Genomic DNA, 23,738 nt, shown 5'->3' with positions numbered 1-23,738 from the left:
CTTCCCCGCTCCTGCACTCCAGATCAGTGAGATGATGTGTGCCAGGACTTTAGAAAGAACAAAAGACAAAAGGCACCAGGCCCAGATGGTGTGACAACAACCTGTCTGAAAATTTGTTCTGACCAGCTGATCCCATCTTCACACAGATCTTTAACAGATCACTGGAGCTGTGTGAAGTCCCTGTCTGCTTCAAATGTTCAACCATCATCCCCGTCCCAAAGAAACCCAAGATAACAGGACTTAACCAATACAGACCTGTGGCACTGACATCTGTCGTCATGAAGTCATTTGAAAAACTGGTTCTGGCTTATGACTTCACTGGACCCCCACTGGACCCCCCCTGCAGTTTGCTTATCGAGCAAACAGGTACGTTCAGTGAACTTTTGACTCCATTACATCCTGCAACTGCATCCTTTTTGTAGATTTTATTTCGGCCTTCAACACCATCATTCAACACTCCTCCAGACCAAACAAACTCAGCTATCTGTTCCTAACTCTATCTGTCAGTGTTCATCTTCTGACAGATAGGCAGCAGCTAGTAAGAGAGGAAATTCAGGCCAAACGGCCACTCCACCAACAATGGTGCCCCTCAAGGTTGTGTTCTCTCCCCAGTGCTTTTCTCCCTGTACACCAATGACTGCACTTCTAATTACCTCTCTGTAAAGCTCCTGAAGTTTGTGGACAACACTACAGTTAATAAAACAAATCCCTTCTATGCATGCGCAAGCTGTTTCTGATTCTGATCATTTATTTTATTTATTTGTCAGTTATTTACCATAGTGTATTCATTCATTCATTTCTACCGCTTATCCGAACTTCTCGGGTCATGTGGAGCCTATGCCTATCTCAGGCGTCATCGGACATCGAGGCAGGATACACCCTGGACGGAGTGCCAACCCATCGCAGGGCACACACACACACACACTCATTCACTCACACACTATGGACAATTTTCCAGAGATGCCAATCAACCTACCCTGCATGTCTTTGGACCGGGGGAAGAAATCGGAGTACTGGAGGAAACCCCTGAGGCATGGGGAGTACATGCAAACTCCACACACACACAAGGCGGAGGTGGGAATCGAACCCCCAACTCTGGAGGTGTGAGGCAAACGTGCTAACCACTAAGCCACCTTGCTCCCCCATAGTGTGTTCATGTCAGGCTAATGAGCCTTTATATAATCTTAGAATCTCCTGCTGCACACACACACACACACACACACAAACACACACAAACACAAAAACACACCTTTTAAGAAAACACCCAATCATCATATAGAATGTACTAGAAACACAGCAAAGGTTATTAGGCTTTCCATAAACACTTTGCCATACAGTATATTTACACATTTAAGCTGGTAACGCCTCGCATAATTATTTTCTCCACCTGAACATTAATCATCCCTCAACGATTGTTAGTTCTTTGAAACAACAAAGCAGTTTCTTTCAGTCCGAGTTGTTTCCAACGCACAAAAAAGTAGCTTTTGTAAAGAACTGGCAACCCGGGTCACACATCACACTTTGACTGCTAGTGTTTGCGTTGGTTAGCTTTAGCTTAGCCTGCTAACGCTGACTGCAGGAGGATAAATGGAATTTGCGCATTTCATTTTGGCCTAAAATTGCAGAGGTTCATTTCCTCTGCATGTGTTGGTGAGGTGCGTTTTTACTGTTTATTTATCTTAAAATAATAATAATAATAATAATAATAATAATAAATGTGTTATGTTTTGTTAAATCCAAGCGGTTTTATGTGGACATTAGCCTCCGTTGTATATACGTTTAAATGGACCTTGAGCTATTGTTGCTAACAGCGTTGCTTAAAAGTGTCAGTAAGCAAACCGATCATTTCGAGTGTGATATGCAGTGATGTTGTAGATAAATAGCCAGCTAACTGAATTCATCCCAGCGGTTTGTGTGCTGTCATTGTCATGAAACAGCAGTCATGATGGCGAAGGAACATGATAAGAGAGCAAACAAAACATCACAGCAACATTGTGTTCTAGACATGAAGCTGTACTGTATCATTACACTAAACAATAATAAAGTAAGATTATAATACATGTTATTTATTAATAACAAAATATCCAGCATGTTTACCTCCTGTCTGATGTACATTTACCATAGGATTGTTTTTGTTTTTGTTGACAAGCTGAAAGAATAAATAAATCTGTTATTTATCAAAGTATAAATTTATAAAAGTGAGGTTTTCTTTTTTTAAAAATTCTTTTATTTTTTCAGCTTGTGCAGTTTAATACCGATAGTTTATACAACTATATCTACACGTCATATATCCAGACATACATCATGAATGGATGATGTTTGTATTAAAATGTTCGTTTACTTTGTAAAGTAACCGACACAGAGGTTTGATTGGAAATCATTCTTTTTATCATCAAATAAAAAACCCACCGTGCAGCGTTGATAAAAACATTTGTATATTATTCAGAATAAAATGTAAGAATGTTTAAGAATAAGCAGAATTTTAGTGAAATTCGTCTAACGTGACGTTTTAAACCTTTTAAAAGTTTCACATGATTTCAGGGCTTCTTGTATGTTCATGAAATAATTTGAAAGCAGTTGACTTTCCTATCATCAAGTGTATGAAATAACATTGGGGTAGAAATTATTTTTGGCTTCTAGACGGTTCTTTTGTGAGAGCTAGAAATGGAAACATGATCATGAAACATGGTAATCTTGCCTGATAGAAATATCATTCATATCAAATATTACAGCTCCAGGGTCTGCAGTTCAATCGTGTAGTTTTTCCAGGTTTTTCGGTTTCTTTCCACCCATAAAAAACATGTCAGTAGGTGGAATTGATCGTCTAGATTGATATAAATGTCTCCACAATGACCAGGAAGTGGAATCACTGAATAAATAACATTGAGTCTTTTTATTTCTAATAATGACAATCCTGTGGTTCAGCACAGCTTCCTCGAGACTGTGTGATAAAGCAGGTAAAAGTTTTAGTAAGTTTCCCCTACAAGCTGACAGAAAAGCTTCACTCTGCCTTGTCAGGGGTTTATAAAGGTCTCTGGAGCAGTCCATGTGGGATGAACACTAATCTTCCAAAAGAGAGCGCTGTCTAACACGTCTGATGATTCAGTAAACTCTCGTGCTATACTGGAGGATGTATTGATTTGCTGTGACTCTGCCCGAGCCACCATTCGTCTGCATCTTGATGAAATAAATAATTTAGAGAAAACTGTTTATATTTTACATGTGATAGAATATTCAGTGCAATTTAAATGATAAGTAAAAGGTTATGCTGGCAGATACGTTACATCCAAGTGTTTGTTTGTAATAAAGAGCACCAGATGTGTCCCTTTTTACCTGAACTAATTTTATATGCCCACAATAACAGATATTTCCATTACTGGGAGTGCTTAATCCTGGTCAAGAAGTGTTTATACAACACATAAATATAGTTCTGACAATGAAGGAAAAAAACTTTATTACCTGAATTTACTCTACACCGCATGATATGTATCATATCTGGCACTTATTGTTTATTCTATCACTAAATACAGTGTGTAATTAGTTGTCTTCTTCTCTATAGCACAACGCCTCATTTTTTTTTTTGGTTTGCGACACAAGAGACAAATCATGACAGACTGTGGAGATGTTTGTCCTCACTTGGACTCCATAGGTGAGGTAACCAAGGAGGAGCTTCTGCAAAAATCAAAGGTAACGCAACCAATATAAAATCTGGTCACTTCCAATTATTTGTAGTAATTTAATCAACATGCTCAGATACGCTGTAGAAATGTCTTGATATACAAGCTCATTTTTACTTCACCAGTTTGTCAAAGGCATTTTAACCTACAGGTTTCCTTTACTTACAGGGCACTTGTCAATCGTGCGGTGTAGGTGGTCCCAACCTCTGGGCATGTCTTCAGGTGAGCCGGAAAATAAGGGTTTTTTATTTTTTTCTTGTTCACTCGGTAAATGAAAATGTTCTGCTTGCATTTGCTACAATGGTACAATTGCAATATATTTTGTGTCAGTCCAGGAAACCCTGATGTGATTGAACACTAGAACACAGCCAAGAGCTGTGTTCTTTGGTATGATTTCTTAGTTAGAAGTGGTGAAATGTTTGTGTGAGTTATAGCAATAGCTTCCCAGTAGTGGGATATTCTCCCGAATTTGATCTTGGGTAATTCTCAACCCCCCAGCTAAATCTTCCTTATCATATTACAGCTTTCAGATTTGCATGGCTTCGCATGAAGCCGGCCAACTTTTTATGGGATAAGTTAACACACTCAGAAAGTGACTCTCAGATCCTCTCCCTTCTACGTGCTTGAGCTAACACACACACACACACATGCACACACACGCACACAATTGTCTAGTGTGACTGATAGAAATGGGAGAAGGAGTATTCCATTTTTCTCACCTTGCGAGTATGGCCATGTTAATGCTTGCATTTAGTTTAAATGAAACGAATAAATAGTGTTTGCTTCTTCAGCGTGACTGTCCCTACGTAGGCTGTGGAGAGTCGTACTCCGATCACAGCACCACACATGCGCAGGTAACTCTGAACCTCACGTATATCCTCTCCTCTCTCCATCCTTTCTCAGAATCACCTTTCCTTATCTATTCCCTTTATTCATTCATCTCTGTAACTTCCCTTTTCTCTCCAGGTGAAGAAACACAATCTGACAGTGAATCTGACTACGTTCAGGGTGTGGTGTTATGTGTGTGAGAGAGAGGTGTTTCTGGAACAGAGGCCTGTCAGTCCATTGGCAGTAACTCAACGCTACAAACATCTCGATCAGGTATCCTCATATCTTTTGTCCGCATCTGTGCTAGAAACCTGAACTTTAAGATTTTGTCTATAACATTTTTTAATCGCTAACAGGGACATTCTTCAGCCAGGCGTTATTGTTCCATTGTACAATTTTTCTGTTTAAAAAAAGGTGCCAAAAAGGATCAGTGTATAAAAGAGAATACCAATAATGTGATTTTGTTTCCACATACCCTTTTTCTTGACCTTATTCTAGCCTGTATTTCTTCCTTCTCGGGTTCACCTTATTTAATTTAAAAGATGACAGACGTATCTCCTTTTTCTTTGTGCGTTTTTTTGTTATGCGCTTGCAGGTGAATTTGCACTGTGCTCATACACCAAAGAATGTTTTTTTCCCAGGATTCTCCTCCTCAGAATCCGGCTCACCCGTTAAAAGCCGTGCCAATCGCTGTGGCGGATGATGAAGGTTCGGAGTCTGAGGAAGATGAGTTTAAGCCAAGAGGTAAATTAACACCACAACTATAAGCTATTTCAAAGCCATACATAGTGTTGGTTGATGGATTGGTGTGACTGTGCACATGAAATGAGATGTACATTATATGGTCAAAGGTTTGTGGACACCTGGAGGCTTTATAGTATGACATCAGGCACTGATGATTGGGGTTGAGGTCAGGATATGATTGAGCTTGATTTGTGCTCCGGGATATTGTAATGCTGGAACATGTTTAGGCACCTTAGCAGTGAATTAAAATTGTATTGCTACAGCACACAAAACCTTTCTATGCAAATGTATGCTTCCAAATTTGTGGGAGTCACACCAATCCATAATTCCCATAAAGTGTATTTATCCCTGCTCAGTTTTAATTCAAACACAATCAAAATAGTTTCAGCTAAATAAAGTCGCAGTTACAATTTTTACATTTTATATTCACATTTAAATGTCACTAAACCAGACATTGTTGCACTTGTTCAAGCCCAAGTCAGACTGGATTTTTCTGACTGAACAAGAAATAAAAAAGAACTGAAAAACAACAAAAGCACTTTTTTCCCCCTCTGGATCAATTGCTGGTCTTTAACACTTATTTTCAGTATTGTTTTTATGATGTTTAAAAGTATGTTAAGTTAAAAATAAAATAAAATAGAGATATAATTATTTCCATTTCTATTTTTTTTCTTTCTGTATTCGACCTACTCCATTGGGTGACACCCAATAGATGGATTATAAATCATTATTGTTGTAAAACCGTATACTTTAAGGTTAAATGGTGTAAAGTATGTTGTGAAGGTTAATGAGTCCTCGTATACAAAATCTGCGAATATCCATGTGAGAAGGATTCCATGGACTGAAGGAGGACACTGAGAGGCTTTAGGGTATTTATGTTCTCCCCCTTTTCTGCAGGCCTCACAGGGATGAAGAACATTGGAAACTCATGTTACATGAATGCAGCATTGCAGGCCCTCTCCAACTGGTGGGTTCATCGTTCTTTATATCCTCATTAGTTATGTGAGGAGAGCGAATGGAGATCGGTTGAAATGGATGGAATAGAACTGTACTGCAGAACTTTTATTGCATATTATCTTTTTGTGTGTGATTTTTCTCTCATTTTCTCGTCATTCTTTTCAAATATGTTTATTTTACCAGTCCTCCTTTGACGCAGTTTTTCCTGGACTGCAGTGGGCTGGTGCGTACAGATAAGAAACCTGCATTGTGCAAAAGCTATCAGAAACTCATCTCTGAGCTCTGGCATAAAAAACGGTACACAGACACACAGTTACACTGCTGTAATCTAATATGCCTAGGTTGAAAAAGGGCTTTTCTATTTTTGGGGCTGCTCTAATAGATTCAGTCATAACAATGATAGTTCATTGCTTCCATCTGGTCCAAGATTATAATTCATCCTGTTCTCCTTTTAGCTCCTGCCTCATGGTTACTTTCATTATTTTCCATCATCCTGTTTCTTTCTTCTTGTTTAGACCCAGTTATGTTGTCCCCACTAGTCTGTTTCATGGCATCAAACTGGTGAATCCTATGTTTCGAGGTTATGCCCAACAGGTTTGTAAATAATACTTTCTAATACTTGCACAAACACCAGCTCACTGTGCTTTACTCACAAAAGCAACTAACCATGTGGCTTTAATGTTTCTCACAGACAGTTTTGTGCTTTCTGGCTTGGATAAGACAAACGTACTGTACAGACGTAAACAATAGTGATGAAACTAAACACAAGTACATACACACAAGTAGCAACACGCTATGGGACACAGTTCTCATCATGCAATGCTGTATAGGTTGGGTTATTGGTCTGTGGGGTTGGGTTACTTTCTCACGATAAGCGAACCACCCCAGTATGTCACAAATGAACCAAACCAAGTAAAACATGCACTATGTTATAAAGTAAGAAAACTATCCAGATTTCGATCCAAGAACAGGACACCACATCTCATGCCTTGAAACACTGGTCTTCAGCAAAGACTTGCTAACTTTTTGTCAAGAGGATAAATACATTGTGCTCTGAACATTTCCTAAATGTGTGATAATGCCTAAACTAGCTAACTAGCCTAGTTAGTTGGTTTCCTGTTGGTAATGAATTTATGATTTATCCACCCCTGTAATATGTGAAAAACAGTCCACCGTATAGCAACCTATATTATAAGAAGCAGTGCTCATGCAATGCAAAAACTGCTTTTCAATATTGTACAAACAGTTTCAACTTGGCTTTCTCAGCATGCTCTGTGCCCTTCAGGACACTCAGGAGTTCCTGCGATGTCTGATGGATCAGCTGCATGAGGAACTGAAGGAGCCTTTTAATGACTGCAGCAATTCCATCACTGATAACGATTCAGAGAGCAACCACGACAACCAAAACCATGCTGATGGAGACCGTAGTCCCTCAGAGGATGACTTCCTGTCATGTGACTCGGGTTCGGGGAGCGAGAGAGGTGATGTAGATAGAGCAGGAGGTGAGACGGAGCTCCTTATTCAGGATGAGTGCACAGGAGCGAGGGAGAGCAGTGGGATCTCTGAGAAAGAGAAGCTGAAAGAGAGATGGAGAGAGGACAGAGGAGAAGAGAGAACACCAGAGATGGATGAGGATGCTGATGTGGACACTGCAGTGCAGGAGGAACAGAACGAAAGAGTTGGAGAGCAGATTGGGACCAGGAGAGTTCAGGGAAGTACAGGTACACGATTAAGTAGATTAAACCCAGAGGAACACTCTGAACACCGTTCTCATGATTCTCTTTTATTATTTTTTTATTCTTTTATTAATCAATTACAGTCAATTCAAATTTGATATATTTTTTATCCTCCTCACTTTTCTTTTCTTTGTCAGAACCAGACAATGAGGTGTCCATGCATCTCCCATCCTCTCGTCCCTGTAGCCCCACTCACAACATGCAGGATTTTCATTCAAAGCTCTCCAGCAGCCTGCCCAGGTCCAGCCCAATACGAGCCAGCCCTGCCTATGCCTTCAAGAAAGGTCTGAGAAATACAAATATATATTTTTTAAATATATTGTTACAGCAAATTTTTGAAATCAGATCTTTACCTACTTAAAATTGGTCTGATTTTTATCTAGTGTATGTCAGTCAGCCACAACATTAAACCAGCATTGAAAGATGATGGGAATAACTTTTATTATCTTTTTACAATGGCACCTGTCAAGGTTTGGGATTTATTAGACAGCGAGTGAATAGTCAGTTCTAGCTAGACGTTGCTTCGGAAGTAGGAAAAAAGATCAGTGGCAGTGTGGACATGCTGTGGGTCACTGGCAGGTGAGCATCAGAACTTTGTCTGATGAAACACTTCTTCTTTCCTGGTGTGTGTTTGTGAAATGTTTACCTGGTGAAGTGATTGCACCACTGTACACTATGGGAAGAAGGCAATCGGGCAGAGGTGGTATTATGCCCCACCTCACTACTTGCAGGACTTAAAGGATCTAATGCGAACTTGTTGGTGCCAGATACCAAAGCACACCTTCAGAAGTCCCTGCCTCAATGAGTCAGAGGTGTTTTAGCAGCACAGTGCAATATAATGCAGGTGGTTTTAATGTAATGTCTGATTGGTGTATATCTGAATGATAATCACAGCCTGTTTATGGAACATTTACTAAAAACAGATTTATAATGGGTGGCACGGTGGCTTAGTGGTTAGCACATTTGCCTCACACCTCCAGGGTCGGGGTTCGATTCTCGCCTCCACCTTGTGTGTGCTCCCCGTGCCTTGGGGGTTTCCTCCGTGTACTCTGGTTTCCTCCCCTGGTCCAAAGAAATGCATGGTAGGTTGATTGGCATCTCTGGAAAATTGTCCGTAGTGTGTGATTGTGTGTGTGCCCTACGATGGGTTGGCACTCTATCCAGGGTGCATCCTGCCTTGACACCCTGAGATATGACGCCTGAGGCTCCCTGTGACCCGAGGTAGTTCGGATAAGCGGTAGAAAATGAGTGAGTGAGTGAGAGATTTATAATGGAACCTTAACAGCAGTTCTTGGGGCAATGAACAATTTCTTCCATTCTTTATTCAGTACTTGTGCTTATTCTTGTATGTACTAATATGTATTTTAATGTATTTATTTACTTAATGCTTCTTTTTTGTCCTTTGTTTGGCCTTGGAAAGCTTTCCCAAGACTTAAGAAATTGAAATTGTATGCTGCATTATTCACAACCACCCATTTGTGTTTAACCTTCAGCTCAGATGCTCCTGGGCACCAAGAAGAAGAAACAGTCTCGGTTTCGCAGCATTATTTCCGACATCTTCGATGGCTCCATTCTGAGCCTGGTCCAGTGTTTGACATGTGATCGGGTGAGGAAGCTCATGTGTGTCCACTAGATGGCAGCAGTAGCAATGTGTAAAAGAGATTGTGGTAACACAAGACCTCTAATATTTGTAATAAAATATATGTAATCATTTATTATAATACAGTAACTGCATTAAGATGTTAATGGTTTTTATTTTTGTGAAAGCATTAACGGTGCTTTTTCTACTTCTCTAGGTGTCAACAACTGTCGAGACCTTTCAGGATTTGTCTCTGCCAATTCCAGGTAAAGAAGACCTGGCTAAACTCCACTCCTCTATCCACCAGAGCACTCCAGCCAAGATTGGAGTGTGTGCTGACACCTACGCTGCCCAGGGCTGGCTCTCCTACATCATGGATTCGATACGCAGGTGTGAAAACCAGCCAGATAAAATTTATATTTCCATGTAGCTTTCTATTTGCTTTAATGTATCAGATGCATGTATACAAATTTTGCAGGATTCTTTCCTATTTAGTTTACTTATGGTTTTCTAGCAGCTCCCTGCTAGCTGTGGCATAGCTACTGGTGTATGTTCACTAAAAAAAAAACGGAATGAAACTGTATTACAGGCTTTAGTATCAGAATCTATCGGAAACCGTATTGTTGAAAACTAATTGTTACAATTGTGTAACACGAGCTTCATTCTATTTTGGACATATCAAACATTTTATGTCCATAAACGCACAGTATCTCCCCAGTGTTTAACTGGTTTGTGTTCTGGGGACTGTGACGACCATAGCGTACAATTACATAACCTTTAGACGTTACGTTAAAAACCTTTACGTTAAAATATATATATATGAGTCCTGGTGTCCTTGTGTTGAAGCGGGGATTCACTGGAAATATCTACTCATATCATGTCTTATGGATAAAAGTAATTATCCATAAGACACTTTTTTTTCTCAGGGGATCATGCCAGCAAAATTTCCTCACAGCATAACACAGCCACTGTTTATATATTTTGTGTGCGTGCCTGTTGTGTATTTAGGTTTGTAGTGTCCTGTATCCCCAGCTGGTTTTGGGGTCCCATGGTCACACTGGAGGACTGTCTCGCTGCCTTCTTTGCCGCTGATGAACTGAAAGGTGAAACACAAACAAACATTAGTGTAGTTTCACTACTTTACTGTTGAAGCTCAATCTCTGTGACAACAAAAATGTGTCATTTTTTAAATGCCCATTTTCTGTCTTAGGAGATAACATGTACAGCTGTGAACGGTGTAAAAAGTAAGCGTTTAAATGTTACCAGATCATATTGTCTATTTCTGCACTCTTCCTATAAATGCCTGATTTCAAAAATGCTATAATTGCTAAGCCGACGTGACCAAACGAAAATCTTTGCTTCATACAGGTTGAGAAATGGTGTGAAATATTGTAAAGTCCTACAGCTTCCAGAGGTAAGAGTCTCCTTTCATGCTTTTTAAGTCTCTTAACCAAGTCTAAAATGTTTATTTTGTAACTATATATTTCTCTCTCCTATGCTATACCCAGATTTTGTGCATTCATTTGAAGCGTTTCCGGCACGAGGTGATGTACTCCTTTAAGATCAGCAGCCATGTGGCTTTCCCACTTGAGGGTTTGGACCTGCAGCCCTTCTTAGCCAAAGACAGCTCTTCTCAGATTACTACTTATGATCTCCTTTCTGTGATCTGCCACCACGGCACAGCCGGAAGTGAGTCAACACTTGCTGATTCAAACTAAAAAGCAATACGTTTTATATATGCTGGGTGTAAACAGTTATATGGTGCAGTTGCACTGAGTTACAGTAGAGATGAAATGAGAAGCAAAATTACTCTGATGCCTACACTTTGGCCTTTCCGTCACTTAGGTAGTGGTTAATCTTGGGCGCAGAACGTTTGTAACTCATCTCTATTTCTTTGTGAATTTGAATCCAATCAGGCCTTCTGTTTCTTAATGTTGACGAGTGATTTGCAACTTGTGGTATTGCCTTTATATCGCTGCTCTCAAAGTCTCCTTCAAAAGGTGGAGTGTGTTACCGTTACTTCTGTGAAGAGTGTAGGTGATGTCACTGCTGTTTTTGGGCTTTTGTCTTTGACCCTCCTGTCCGATGTGTGTATTGTTAGTACACAGATTTACTTTCTTTTTCAGGACATTACGATTTGTATTGTGTTGGCTTTACCCAATGATGGTTAATCTTCTCAGGTTTAAAATGGCTTGCTTTTCTCCAAGAAACAGCTCTGATCTCCATAATGGTTATCACAACAAATGTAGTCTCACAGGAAAAACCAACTGCTCAGACCAAAAGTAGACTTTCAGAGCTATTCATTATATACAATGTAAACAATCAATCAAACTGAACACATCTGGAGAACAAGAAACAGCTGTCACTCCTAGTCATGTCACTCAGTTATTTTTGTTCAATGCTTTCTTGAGTGCTTTTGCTATAACTCCTTCCCCATGCTGATCCCTTTTCACTCCTCCCAAGGAAGAGCACTTTGGGAAACACTGTTATAGAGGAACTAAATGATTGTTCTAATCACACAAGCAAAAGGTTGTGATTAGGCTGAAATTATCAGATGTTCCTTTGAGGTTCTAATGAATAGAAATATAAAGAATGTGCTATTCTGCAGTTTATTTGTGTCTGAGCACTCACATATGTAGTATATGTTTTGGTTTGACTTTCTCTTAGGTGGCCACTACATAGCATATTGTCAGAATGTTATCAATGGCCAGTGGTATGAATTTGATGATCAGTATGTAACGGAAGTCCATGAGACGGTTGTGCAGAACGCAGAGGCCTATGTCCTCTTTTACAGGTAAGACTCGTTCAGCTTATGTTAAATGGTTTTTCTACTTTTTTCTTCTTTCTGTTGACTCGTTTGACATATTTGTGGGTTAGAACGCTGCATTCCCCGTGGTCATATGGTTATTTTAAGATAACATTTTGCTTATGTTTGCTTTGCTTATGTTTGCTTATGACTTTTTTTTTCCTTTTCCAAGGAAGAACAGCGAGGAATCAGTACGAGAACGGCAGAAAGTCATAGCTCTGGCTAATCTGAAGGAGCCCAGTCTTTTACAGTTCTACATTTCCAGAGAATGGCTCAACAAGTTCAACACATTTACTGAACCAGGACCTATCACAAATCATACCTTCCTTTGTCAGCATGGAGGTAGACAAACACACATAAACATAAAGTATATCACTCTTGTTTCTTGTTTTTTTATTTTTTTTTTGGCTAAGCAATTACATTAACATCCTCCTATAAAATACAAATCAGTGTTGGTTGGAAACATTTCACAAGAGCCAAGACAAAGTACTGACAAAGCTGTCAGTGTTTCTTGAGGATGCTGTACAGTAGATACTAGTAAATAAACAGCTATTCATCTTGGCATTTGTGTTCGACTCACTTCGAGACAGATGTTAATATTCAGTCAGAACATGAAGTCCATGTATGTATTGTTGGAAGAATGCTAACTTGAGTTGCCATCTTGTTCAGGAATCCCTCCTACCAAATACCACTATGTGGATGATCTGGTGGTGATTCTCCCTCAGAATGTGTGGGAATACCTTTATAACAGGTGAGTATGGTCGTAAACTCTGATTATATTAAAGAAACACTTAAATCTTTCATCCAAAACTCCGGTCATCTGTAATGGATAGAGCAGCTGTAGTTAAACAACTCTGACAATAGAATTTAAATTCATTTATGCAATATGTAGGCGTTGATTCAGTAAAATTGTGCTATTCAATGCAAAGGTGAAACTCCAACGCTTAGGATTGGACAATTAAGATAATGAGATGAAACTACTTACCTTTAATATTCACCAAATATATTCTGATGTATGTCTTTTTTCCAATCAAATCAAGTCTTATCTAACTTTCCAACATTAGAGCAATATAGAAAACGGTAAAAAGAAATTACTTCATGTCAGTACTGACCTCATGTCAGTACTGATGTTATCATGTTAGTACAGCATCATTTCCAATGTGTCATCGTTCTTAATAAATTCATCATCCAGACAGCAGTGAAATTGTGCAACATGCTTGCGTTTTTCCATGGTGCAGGTTTGGAGGAGGTCCAGCTGTAAATCACCTCTATGTGTGCACTATCTGCCAAGTGGAGATTGAGGCCTTAGCCAAACGTAGGAAAACTGAGATTGACACCTTCATCAAGGTCAGAACATCAACATACACAACGAGTATGTAAGTATTATTTGTTTCCTTGTCATATGGCTAACAAAGTTGTCACCTTGCTCTCTGTTTAGCTCAATAAGGAGTTCCAGGCCGAGGAGGCTCCAACAGTTATTTTGTGTATCAGCATGCAATGGTTCAGGGAATGGGAAAACTTTGTCAAGGGTAAAGACAATGGTAAGAACAGATTTCTGACTTTTGGATAAAAGCAGTGGATAATTTTGCAGCTACTGTAGATACTATTACCATTAGTATTATAACGCCCTAAAAGCTGCGTAATCTCATCTCAGGACTCCTATTTATACTCCTTTCTGTATCTCTTACATTCTGAGGTGAATGTAAATTGATTATGTCAACTATATATCCAGTTTAGATTTACATGCATCTCCTCTGTACTTATAGATGCGGCAATATTAGAATGTGTGTATGCGTGTGTAAAGGTTACATGAAAATTATTTTTGCTCTCATACAAATTGCTCCTTGTTTTATTATTAAAGACACTGGCATTATTGGCCGGATTTCTCAGGAGCGACATTACTAAACAACACACAAGTAGAAAAAGTTGGTTTGCTAAAATACAGGTGGAAATTTTATGAGACTACAGCTAATTCTGGAGAGGTGTGGCACACACGATTTCACTACATGCTCTCAGCCTAATGGTAAGGAAGGTAAGAAACAAGCCAGCAGTCATTTCAAAAAGAACTGCAGGACAACCTGAAAGCATCAGGAACAACAGTTATACACAGAGAACAATAAGCAAATAACTGCAATAATCTCTCTTTTTACACCCCATGCAAAACTCCTCTGCTAAAGAAGCACAAAGATTCATGTATGGATTGCACATAGGATTCAAAGAACATCAAGTGATCATGAGACTGCTTCTCTATAAACAGCATGAATGAGGTCATGAATGAGCAATGCAGCAATTGAATCTGGGAAGAAGATCCAAAACATACAGGCAAAATACTCCAAGAAATACCAAGCTAATCTCCATAAATCCCATTGAAAATATGTAGAGGATTTTGAAATTGCAATTCCACCAGTGGCCCTATGTAAACGTGAGGAGAAGAAGATTATTTACCATATAGAATGCAAAATAGACTTGTTTAGAGTTTGTACTGTGTTTAGAAGTTGTTACTGGCAACAGCATCTTTGCAAAAAGTATTAATTGCCGTGTCTGAAGCCTTTTTCCTTGTAAAGTCTGTAAAGTTAAAATGGATATCTACACTGCAGTATATTAAATAACAAGAACAAAAGCTGAGGCTGAGGTATCTAACAAGCAAGGGAAAACTCTAGCCACTAGTTTAGCACAGCATGCCTGAATCATCTCACACTGAACCGAAATATAAACAAACAGACATTGTACAAGCTTCGAATAGTCTCCGCTCTTGACTTTCACGTCTCCTACATAGCCACGGACTTTCTATAATAACATTGACACCACCAAAGGTTTTTTAAGAACACCCATTATACTCACTTTTAAAATGTAAACACCAAAATGTAAGCCTCTTCTTATGTTTTATTCCTACCCTTAATCATCTTATCATCAGTCTTCTCTCTTGGTTCTTTGTTTTAGAGCCTCCAGGACCAATTGACAACAGCAAGATTGCCGTGATGAAGGGGGGGCATGCACAGTTAAAACACGGTGAGTTTGATTAATGAGCATAAATTTCAAGGATCATATTCAAATCTTTGAATATTTTTATCATAGCTTCACTATGATGTTTGTGTGTGTATGTACTGTATATGTATGCGTGTGTGCACTTGGGTGTCTGGATATAAACAGGGGCTGATTATGGACAGATTTCTGAGGAGACATGGCAGTACTTGTTGGGAATTTATGGTGGCGGCCCTGAGATTGCAGTGAGGCAAAACGTAAGTTCTGCTGAATCAGATACACACGGAGAGAGGAAGATCGAGGCAGAAACTAGAGCACTCTGAGCAAGTAGGTCTCAACACTTTGACTTTATTTTAAACATTATTTTGAAAAAGCTATCAGTTACAATGTGTTCACAGCAGCAAGTATTGTTAATGAGCATTAGGGGACAAAAGTGTGAATGAAGACCAAGCAAAACAACAGCGGAGAATCGCAGAATTTTTTTTTCCCCAGAGGAAGGGAAAAAAATAAAAACCCTTTATAACCTTTTGTAGATTATAGTCAACAACCGAGAATAGCCTACAATATAGAGTACTGTATAGAGGGCTTTGAAAAGATGTAAATCACAGATAAACCAAACGTAACCAGATTAGTAAAAAAAAAGAAACAGCATCTCCATTGGACAAAGATCAACTTGGACCATAATAATGGGAAGCAGAAAGTATGGACAAGTGGTTTCCTTGTATTTACTGATGAACGGGGGACTGCTGACAAAACCAGCACAATGAATTTTGAAATGTATAGAGTTGGATTGTCTACTTTAATCATTTTATCAGTGAAATGCTTTTAAACTCTAAATTGGACAGAGCTTTAGAGATGGAAAATGAAGCAAATCAATTCAAAACATTTTAAAGGCAAAGAAGTGGAATTTTCTCTTAATTCTGAACGCATTTAACTTATTTACTTATTTGCTCAATTCTAACTCTTGTAGGAAAGGTATTATTTACTGTCCATTTTTACCCAAATGAGGATGAGGTTCCCTTTTAAGTCTGGATCCTCTCAAGGTCTCTTCCTCATATCATCTCAGGGAGGTTTTCCTTGCTGCCGTTGCCACTGGTTTCTCATTAGGGGATAAATAGGAACTTGACAAAAGCTGCTTTGAGACAAGGTGAATTGTATAAAGCACTATAGAAATGAAATTGAATTAAATTGAACTTGGTGGAGTTAAAATGAAAGGATAACAATAGCAAGCAGAAACTGAAGACAGCTGTAGTAAAGACATCACCAAGGATGAAACGCAACGTATGGTGATGATTATGGGATCCAGACTTCAGGCACTAACTGCAAAATGATTAAAAATAAAAATGCATGTAATTAATGATTGTTAGATTGACACTAAATAGTTTGTCCATTAAAATGGGAAGCGTAAAGGGCTGTATTTCTTGCATCGTTCAAATTAAAGCTGAAAGTCTGTATTACATTTTTAAAATTATATTTTTACTTCCTACTTTCTCAGTTGTAAAAATTACTGTCCAGATATTTCTGGGCCTGACCATAGATTTTCTGCTATGAATAAAAGATTTTCTAGTTTATTTCATTTTGGCACAGTACAGCTGTATGACACCACGCAACCTTTCCATGAGAGCGATTTCCGTATGGATTTGTGTATGGTGTATTACATGACACGCCAGACTGTTGTGAACTCCTTCGTCACAGCACTAAAAACGATTAACACAAGAACTGTTTTGTCCTCTTTTCTTATGCATGCAGGATTATAGTACATGTGTACGGGGTTTCATTCTTCTTTCTGTCCCATGTAGGTGACATCCTGAATGGAGGCGAAAATTATTTGCACCGTGTTTATGCCTGCTTTCCTGTCAGCACTTTGTGAGCATGCCTAATGCTGTGGTCTGTTACTTCTGTACAACTTCAGTGTCTAGTAACACATGGTTGGTATACTAGAAGGTCTGCATAGCAGGACAGTGTCAGGAACAGTGAGTCACTCATTTCATGAAGTTGGGAGATTGGGCCCATTTCCCCTCTTCAGACCTCCTGCACTCACATTTAACCATTATTTCTTCCAGATGTCAGAACAGACATCTGCACTATTGCACAGGTTCTCTCGAGTACAATGCTATCGAGTAAAAAGCTTACAAGCACTTTTTAGAAGGTTTTAAATATTTATTCCCAGCAGACACATGTCTAACTGGGATTCATGCATTACTTACTATAGATGGATGAAGGCTACTGTACCATAAATCTCTACACACAGATAACAAATTCATTCAAAGTGGATTGAGTTTGCACCAATAATACTGTAACCATAAACCCAAGCAGTCTAAATAACGATACACACCTTATCTTTGGTCTGTCCTCCACATTTTTCTAACGGACTGCTAATGTTGTTAAAGGTGGTACATGTGGCTAGTAGCCTTCTTTCCGTCTGAGTCATAGCAAACCGTTTAGCGTTTATTTCAGAACCACTTTTGACTTCCATGTAATGTGATGTGATCAAAATGATCCTGACTCATTTGAACTCTAATGCTATTATGTCTGACACAATTTGACGTAATCTGTGTTTCAAGTTTAATAGTGGAATTTTAATTTCATTAAAGGGGAACCACGACAATTACGACACAGAAAGTGAGGTCATACCATGATGAGCCAGGCTTTGCTGGTTCAGTAAGAGACTGCTGTTCTTTGTTTGGTCTGGTAGCCATTTTTTATTATGGTTAAATTTCTAGACTTTAGACTGTCCTATACTGTGTGTCAATTGTGAGCGATGGGTTATGTCTCTGTTATGTCATTTGAACCATCAATGTACATGTCATTAAAAAAAAAAAACAATTATGTAAAAATGAAAGTTACAAAAATTAGTATGTTACTGACCTTTATTTATTTATGTTTATTTATGTTTAGCTCCTGTTAAACTTCACCAGATTAAACTGTTGACAGTAAAGGCAACATTTTAACTTGTGTTTTTGGTTAATTATTCAGTTCAGGGCTTGTGCAATGAAGTCAGGTTCACTGTTCTAGGAAGGATGGTGAATAAAGCGTACTACATGTTGTTCTTAGTTGAGTTGATGGCAACATGCGGCAGTGGCCTTAACAAGCCAGCCTTTACTATCGTATCATCTTAATTCTGCCGTTGATCCCATCTACATTTAAAACATGCATATTTAAATATTATATCATGGTCAGGTGAGATGATTGTTTCATTAAGCACAATCACAGCACAGTCAGCTAAGCAAAGCTTGATAATCCGATCGGTAAATTAAAAGTGTTGAGAACAAAAAACGAATGCTTTGCTGATTATATGAATTGCGACTATTTAAAATGCCAAGCTTTAGTGCTTGTGTAACGGCTTTTCGACTCTGAGCGTGTAGATGTCACTGACACATGAACTAATAAAGCCTGTTTTTTTTCCATCACTGTGTTAATTTTTCTTCATTTGAATTTTGATGGTGAACATGTTTGAGCTTCTATATTAAACTCATTCTCGTGTAAATGTGTAATGAGAATAATGACCATAAAATCTAATGCCTTCATGCATCATATCTACAGCTTGTAGTAATGTCGTAGGAAAAAGATGGATTTTATTATCGTGATGTTTCGATTAATGATTAAGACCATTAGGTAAGGATAATTATTGAAATTATTTTTATTTAAATAATTGTTTTTGTAGGAAAATAAAGAGTGCTGTGATTGTGAGAGAGTTACTGTTACCACAAAGAAGGTGATCATTTTTAAACATCCCGAAGTGGTTCATTCCTTGTACACCACCAATGATTAGATTTGTGTTGACTACCGATGACACCTCCCACTTTTATCTGTGAACATTGTGGAAGTTCCATGTAATAAATTCCTACACACAAACACTCACCTTCATTTTAATAGCAAATCCTGCTCATTTATGCAGTTATCAAATCATTCAATTGTGTGGCTTCAACATGTCCAGGTTCAGAAATCTTCATGCCTGACAGAGTGGAACATGATCAAACCTGATACCTGTTATGCTTTTCTGCTCACTATGGTCTGTAATGGGGCTAGATTGAGTTACTCTAGACTTCCTGTCAACTCAGACCTCTCTATTCATTCTCCTCTTATCTCTTTAAGCAACGAAGTGTTTCAGGCTGCAGAACCTCAGCTCACGTACTGTTGAGAAAATCCCATGAGGTCCCAATACTCAACCAGTCCATCTGCCACCAACAACACTGCCATAGATTTTTTTCTCATTCTGATGGTTGATATGAACCGTAGCCGAAGTTGACTTGCATCTGCATGATGTTCTGCATTGTGCTGCTGCCACACGATTGGCTGATTAGATAACTGCATAAAGCAAAAAAAGGAATAAAAATCTTGTTGATGAGAAAATGGAACATTCTTTGTCCTGAAGTTTATTCCAAAGTGCTGACACTGGAGACTCCTTTCTTAAATATTAAGTCAGCTTGTTTGTAAAAAAAATGCTGTGAATTTCATCATGCTTTTTTTTCCTTCTCTAAATATGTATATGGTTTTCTTTATACAGTTTCGCTTTTATTATTGTTTATTATACTGGGCATCCTCCTCCATGTCAGTCTTACAATATCAGAATCACCTTTACTGCCAAGTACTGGGGGATTTACATATACAAGGATTTTTTCTTGGTGTATTGGTGCATAGTGATATGAAGCAAGGGAAAATAACCTTTAAAAACTATGACAGTAAACTTGAAATTTAAGCAATAGCTGTACAATAGTGCAGGATGCTAAATTGCAAAAGCTACATGCAGTGCAGATGAAACACAACTGTACATTAGTGGACCAGAACGTGCACTTTATTATGCAGCATTAAATTGCAGTTGTCATGGACTCAAATCTGGTATAAAATGATAAAGAACACCTTTGAACCAATCAGACTGAATGTACGTAATTCACAGAGTGGATAACGACTGGTGTCTGCCTTTAATAACATGCTGACTGGCCCAGCTGAGCCCCATCATCTGTCCCTCATCCATCTTAATCCTTCCATTCAGTAGAGCTAAAGTGAAGTCCATGGCTACCCCAGGGGAGGTGTGTAGGAGGCCATGTTAGTCCTGATGTCACTCTGAATGCAGATGAAGAAAAGCACTTACAGACAGAGCAGGAGACGAGAGCACGGCATTACAGACGAGCTTTTCAGCATCATCAGCTCTGCTGTGGAGACGGGATCCTCTTCTTCCTAAAAAGGTGAATAGTCACATATTTCTTCTTCTTTTCAAAAATAGTATCAGTACAATGGGCAGCATCAGAAGAAGGATTTCACGTCTGTCTTTGACAATAGCGGCATCCTCTGGCAGTAAACCCTAGCATGTGACAAAAGGAAAGCACTTCAGGCTCGTTCTGACAACAAGGGTGTGTCCTAGCTTGCTGAAATCACACTGTGGATGTGTCATAGCTATAAAGACTTGAGAAGCAGCATTTGATCTAATTATGCATACTTAACATCCCCGTGTTAATGAATGTGTTACTTCACAAAGCTACTGTTTAGTTTGTATTAAAAAGTGTTGAAATCCTTTTAAACAAAGATAACTAAATTGAACCCTACTATTTTATGTTCCTTTATTCAGATAAGCAGAATTATAGAAAAGTTTCCAAAATGTGATCAGTAGAATTAGCAGTGCTGAAATATACAGCAGTCAGAGGAGGTGTGTTTGAATTCTTCTTCTCCTCCTCCTCCTCCTCCTCCTCCTCCTCCTCCTCCTCCTCATGAACTCACCAAAATCATTGCAGACATCTTGAGGCTGTACAGAGAGCAGGTCCAACCATTAAAATTCTTCATTCGCATACCAATTAATTAATATAATTATCTGATATAAACCACACCTTGAAATTAACCAAATCTTTTAATGCTGCTTGGCTAGATTTATTGTCTCCATTGCCATTGTGTCAGAAAAGCTTTAATGTGTATTATATGCCTCTAAGTGTTGAAGCTGATTAACTAAGATTATCTGTAATACCCTGGGCACCTGAGTTCACATCTCATTTTACTCCTCACAGGAAGAACAGAATCATGAGTGTCCATCAGGCTCAGTAAAACATGTCCGAGCAGCAGCCACTCGAACGGGTCCGAAACACACCCAGGATTAGGGGACAAAGCAGGACATTGCTGTCATCTCAGAGGCTGTTTGGATACCCGTTCCTGTGGTATAATAAGAATAACGCTGAGGGCTGGACCTATATCTCTTATCAGTTGAAGGTGTGAAATGACGTTTTCTTCAGGGAGGTCCTGTAGTTATTTGCTTTTGACTTTTGTTTAGTGTACAGCCAAACTGGAATGTTGTGTTGTGACCCTGTGACCTCTGACCGGCCTTCTTCAGACATGTCTGCACAAGATGCTTTCTTGCCGTCTTTTGTCTTGCGCGCCACATTATCGTCGTCCTTCCCTTGAGGCAAGGGTTCGCCAGGAAGCTAAACTAGACACATTAGTAATGCATTTTGTCTTCCTGTTACACTCACTGAGAATGTCCCAGGGTCATTCAGTGAGTCTGATATGAGCTGTCATTTCTTTCCTCATATATTAACACATTAGGCTTTTGGAAGTGTTAGAAAAAAAAGTTAGAGTAGAGTACAGTAGATAATGTGAGTGACTTATTGTGCAAAAACAAAATAGAAAGAGCTCTGTGTGTGTGTGTGTGTGTGTGTGTGTGTGTGTGTGTGTGTGTGTGTGTGTGTGTGTGTGTGTGTGTGTGTCATTGCATCTGTGTCAGTAGCCTATAAGCATTTTTACAGCTGAGCTTGTGGTTGAGTTTAAAGGATATATTCTCTGAGAATATGGAACATTGCTGTGTTATATGGTTAACAAGGAGATAAGCACCACGTTGAGTATAGCTCTAAGTGTGTTTTTTTGGGATTGAACACTGAAAGCATAATGCAACAATGGGCTGTGCAATATGCACTCAGTTAATTGACAAGTGCAGCATGTCGGATTCACAAGCTGGACCGAGAGCCATGGAAATGTCTGGCTTTCTGAATGTTCCTCAGCAGGACTACCACAGACTGTCCGGTTTACACTACACCTCTTCTTTCTCTGATGCCGAGGACTGCTGTGACGAAACAACAAGTACAAGCTCTTCCTCAGATTATCTTGGTATGGATGACTGCTAATAATGTGCACTGGAAAGTGCACTGAATGGCATCATGGTGTCTGGGCACCTGGTCTTAAATCCTCTACCCTTTGTGCCATGACCATACATTCATTCATTTTCTACCGCTTATCCGAACTTCTCGGGTCATGGGGAGCCTGTGCCTATCTCAGGCGTCATCGGGCATCAAGGCAGGATACACCCTGGACGGAGTGCCAACTTATCGCAGGGCACACACACTCTCTCATTCACTCACGCAATCACACACTACGGACAATTTTCCAGAGATGCTAATCAACCTACCATGCATGTCTTTGGACTGGGGGAGTACCGGCTGGGGGAGTACCGGAGTACCCGGAGGAAACCCCCGAGGCACGGGGAGAACATGCAAACTCCACACATACAAGGCGGCGGTGGGAATCGAACCCCAAACCTGGAGGTGTGAAGCAAACGTGCTAACCACTTAACCTACCGTTCCCCCCGTGCCATGACCAATATTCTGTTCTTGGTCCCTGTCTTAAACACTTTGTATTATATTCTAACACCCTTAGATGATGTACATGGCTTTTAAGGACACAGATGTCTCACATTGCACTAAATTTTATTACATTATCAACATTTAGCAGACACCCTTTTCCAGAGCATCTCATAATTTTTCAGCACTATGTCATGTCATAGCACATCATGCTGTATGAATACTGTTTGATAATTAGAAAATGAATTATAAGGGCAAAATATTATAAAGATACAAAACTACAGGTTTAACAAGCAATGTTAATTATTATTATTATTATTATTATTATTATTATTATTATTATTATTATTATTATTATTATTATTAATAATAATAATAATAATAATAATAATAATAATAATAATAATAACAATAATAATAAGCATTGTTTACAAATTATAATAATTATAAATATATACAAATAATTTAGGTTCTTTATTGGTTGATATCACAAAATAATGAGCCCTTAATGGTTTACTAATTTATCAGTATGTGTTTAATGGTTTTGTCATCAGAGTTAAAGGTCCTTTATTAATACTGTTGTCACTACTGGAGATCTTGTGGTCTGCTATATATTAAATTTAGATAAAACATTTCAAATTTGACACAGAATAGATCCTGGATCAATAACTAAATCAAGTTATTTAGGATCGAATGAGCTTGGAAAACATTCAGTCCACTAGTTCCATATATTGAATGGAAACCACAGATCAATTCCCACTGGAAGAAACAATGTCTAAAGTTTTTTAATTTTGCATTTGTTTTGCTTCTGGAACAATTTTGTAGCTCTTTAATACATTATTGGCAAATTTAGTCCTTACACACAATGCAGAC

At 38.8% G+C, this 23,738-nt stretch overlaps 1 protein-coding gene across 4 annotated transcripts; it reads left to right on the top strand.

Moving 5' to 3' along the window:
• Window positions 1–1,486: 1,486 nt before the first annotated feature.
• usp20 (ubiquitin specific peptidase 20) lies at window positions 1,487–18,716 on the top strand. Of its 4 annotated transcripts, none has more exons than XM_047809279.1 (25): window positions 1,487–1,655; window positions 3,560–3,687; window positions 3,846–3,899; window positions 4,469–4,531; window positions 4,644–4,778; window positions 5,147–5,249; window positions 6,147–6,216; window positions 6,390–6,503; window positions 6,722–6,800; window positions 7,492–7,927; window positions 8,080–8,226; window positions 9,436–9,548; window positions 9,739–9,911; window positions 10,530–10,624; window positions 10,732–10,765; window positions 10,890–10,935; window positions 11,030–11,210; window positions 12,189–12,315; window positions 12,500–12,669; window positions 12,997–13,078; window positions 13,566–13,674; window positions 13,766–13,868; window positions 15,268–15,336; window positions 15,478–15,566; window positions 17,109–18,716. In XM_047809279.1, exons 2-25 carry the CDS (start codon window positions 3,607–3,609, stop codon window positions 17,118–17,120), a joined length of 2,685 nt encoding a protein of 894 aa, XP_047665235.1. In that variant the 5' UTR covers window positions 1,487–1,655; window positions 3,560–3,606; the 3' UTR covers window positions 17,121–18,716. The 4 variants fall into 4 exon arrangements, with proteins under 4 accessions (XP_047665235.1, XP_027021278.2, XP_047665234.1 ...); XM_027165477.2 differs by having other exon boundaries at window positions 1,488–1,650; window positions 15,478–15,636; XM_047809278.1 differs by having other exon boundaries at window positions 1,488–1,655; window positions 10,554–10,624; window positions 15,478–15,636.
• Window positions 18,717–23,738: the final 5,022 nt, after the last annotated feature.

The sequence above is a fragment of the Tachysurus fulvidraco genome, chromosome 26 (genome assembly GCF_022655615.1).
Source record: "Tachysurus fulvidraco isolate hzauxx_2018 chromosome 26, HZAU_PFXX_2.0, whole genome shotgun sequence".
Classification (NCBI taxonomy): Eukaryota; Metazoa; Chordata; class Actinopteri; order Siluriformes; family Bagridae; genus Tachysurus; species Tachysurus fulvidraco.
The sequence above is the reverse complement of the archived record's forward strand: the minus strand, read 5'-3'. Positions and strand labels throughout refer to the sequence as shown.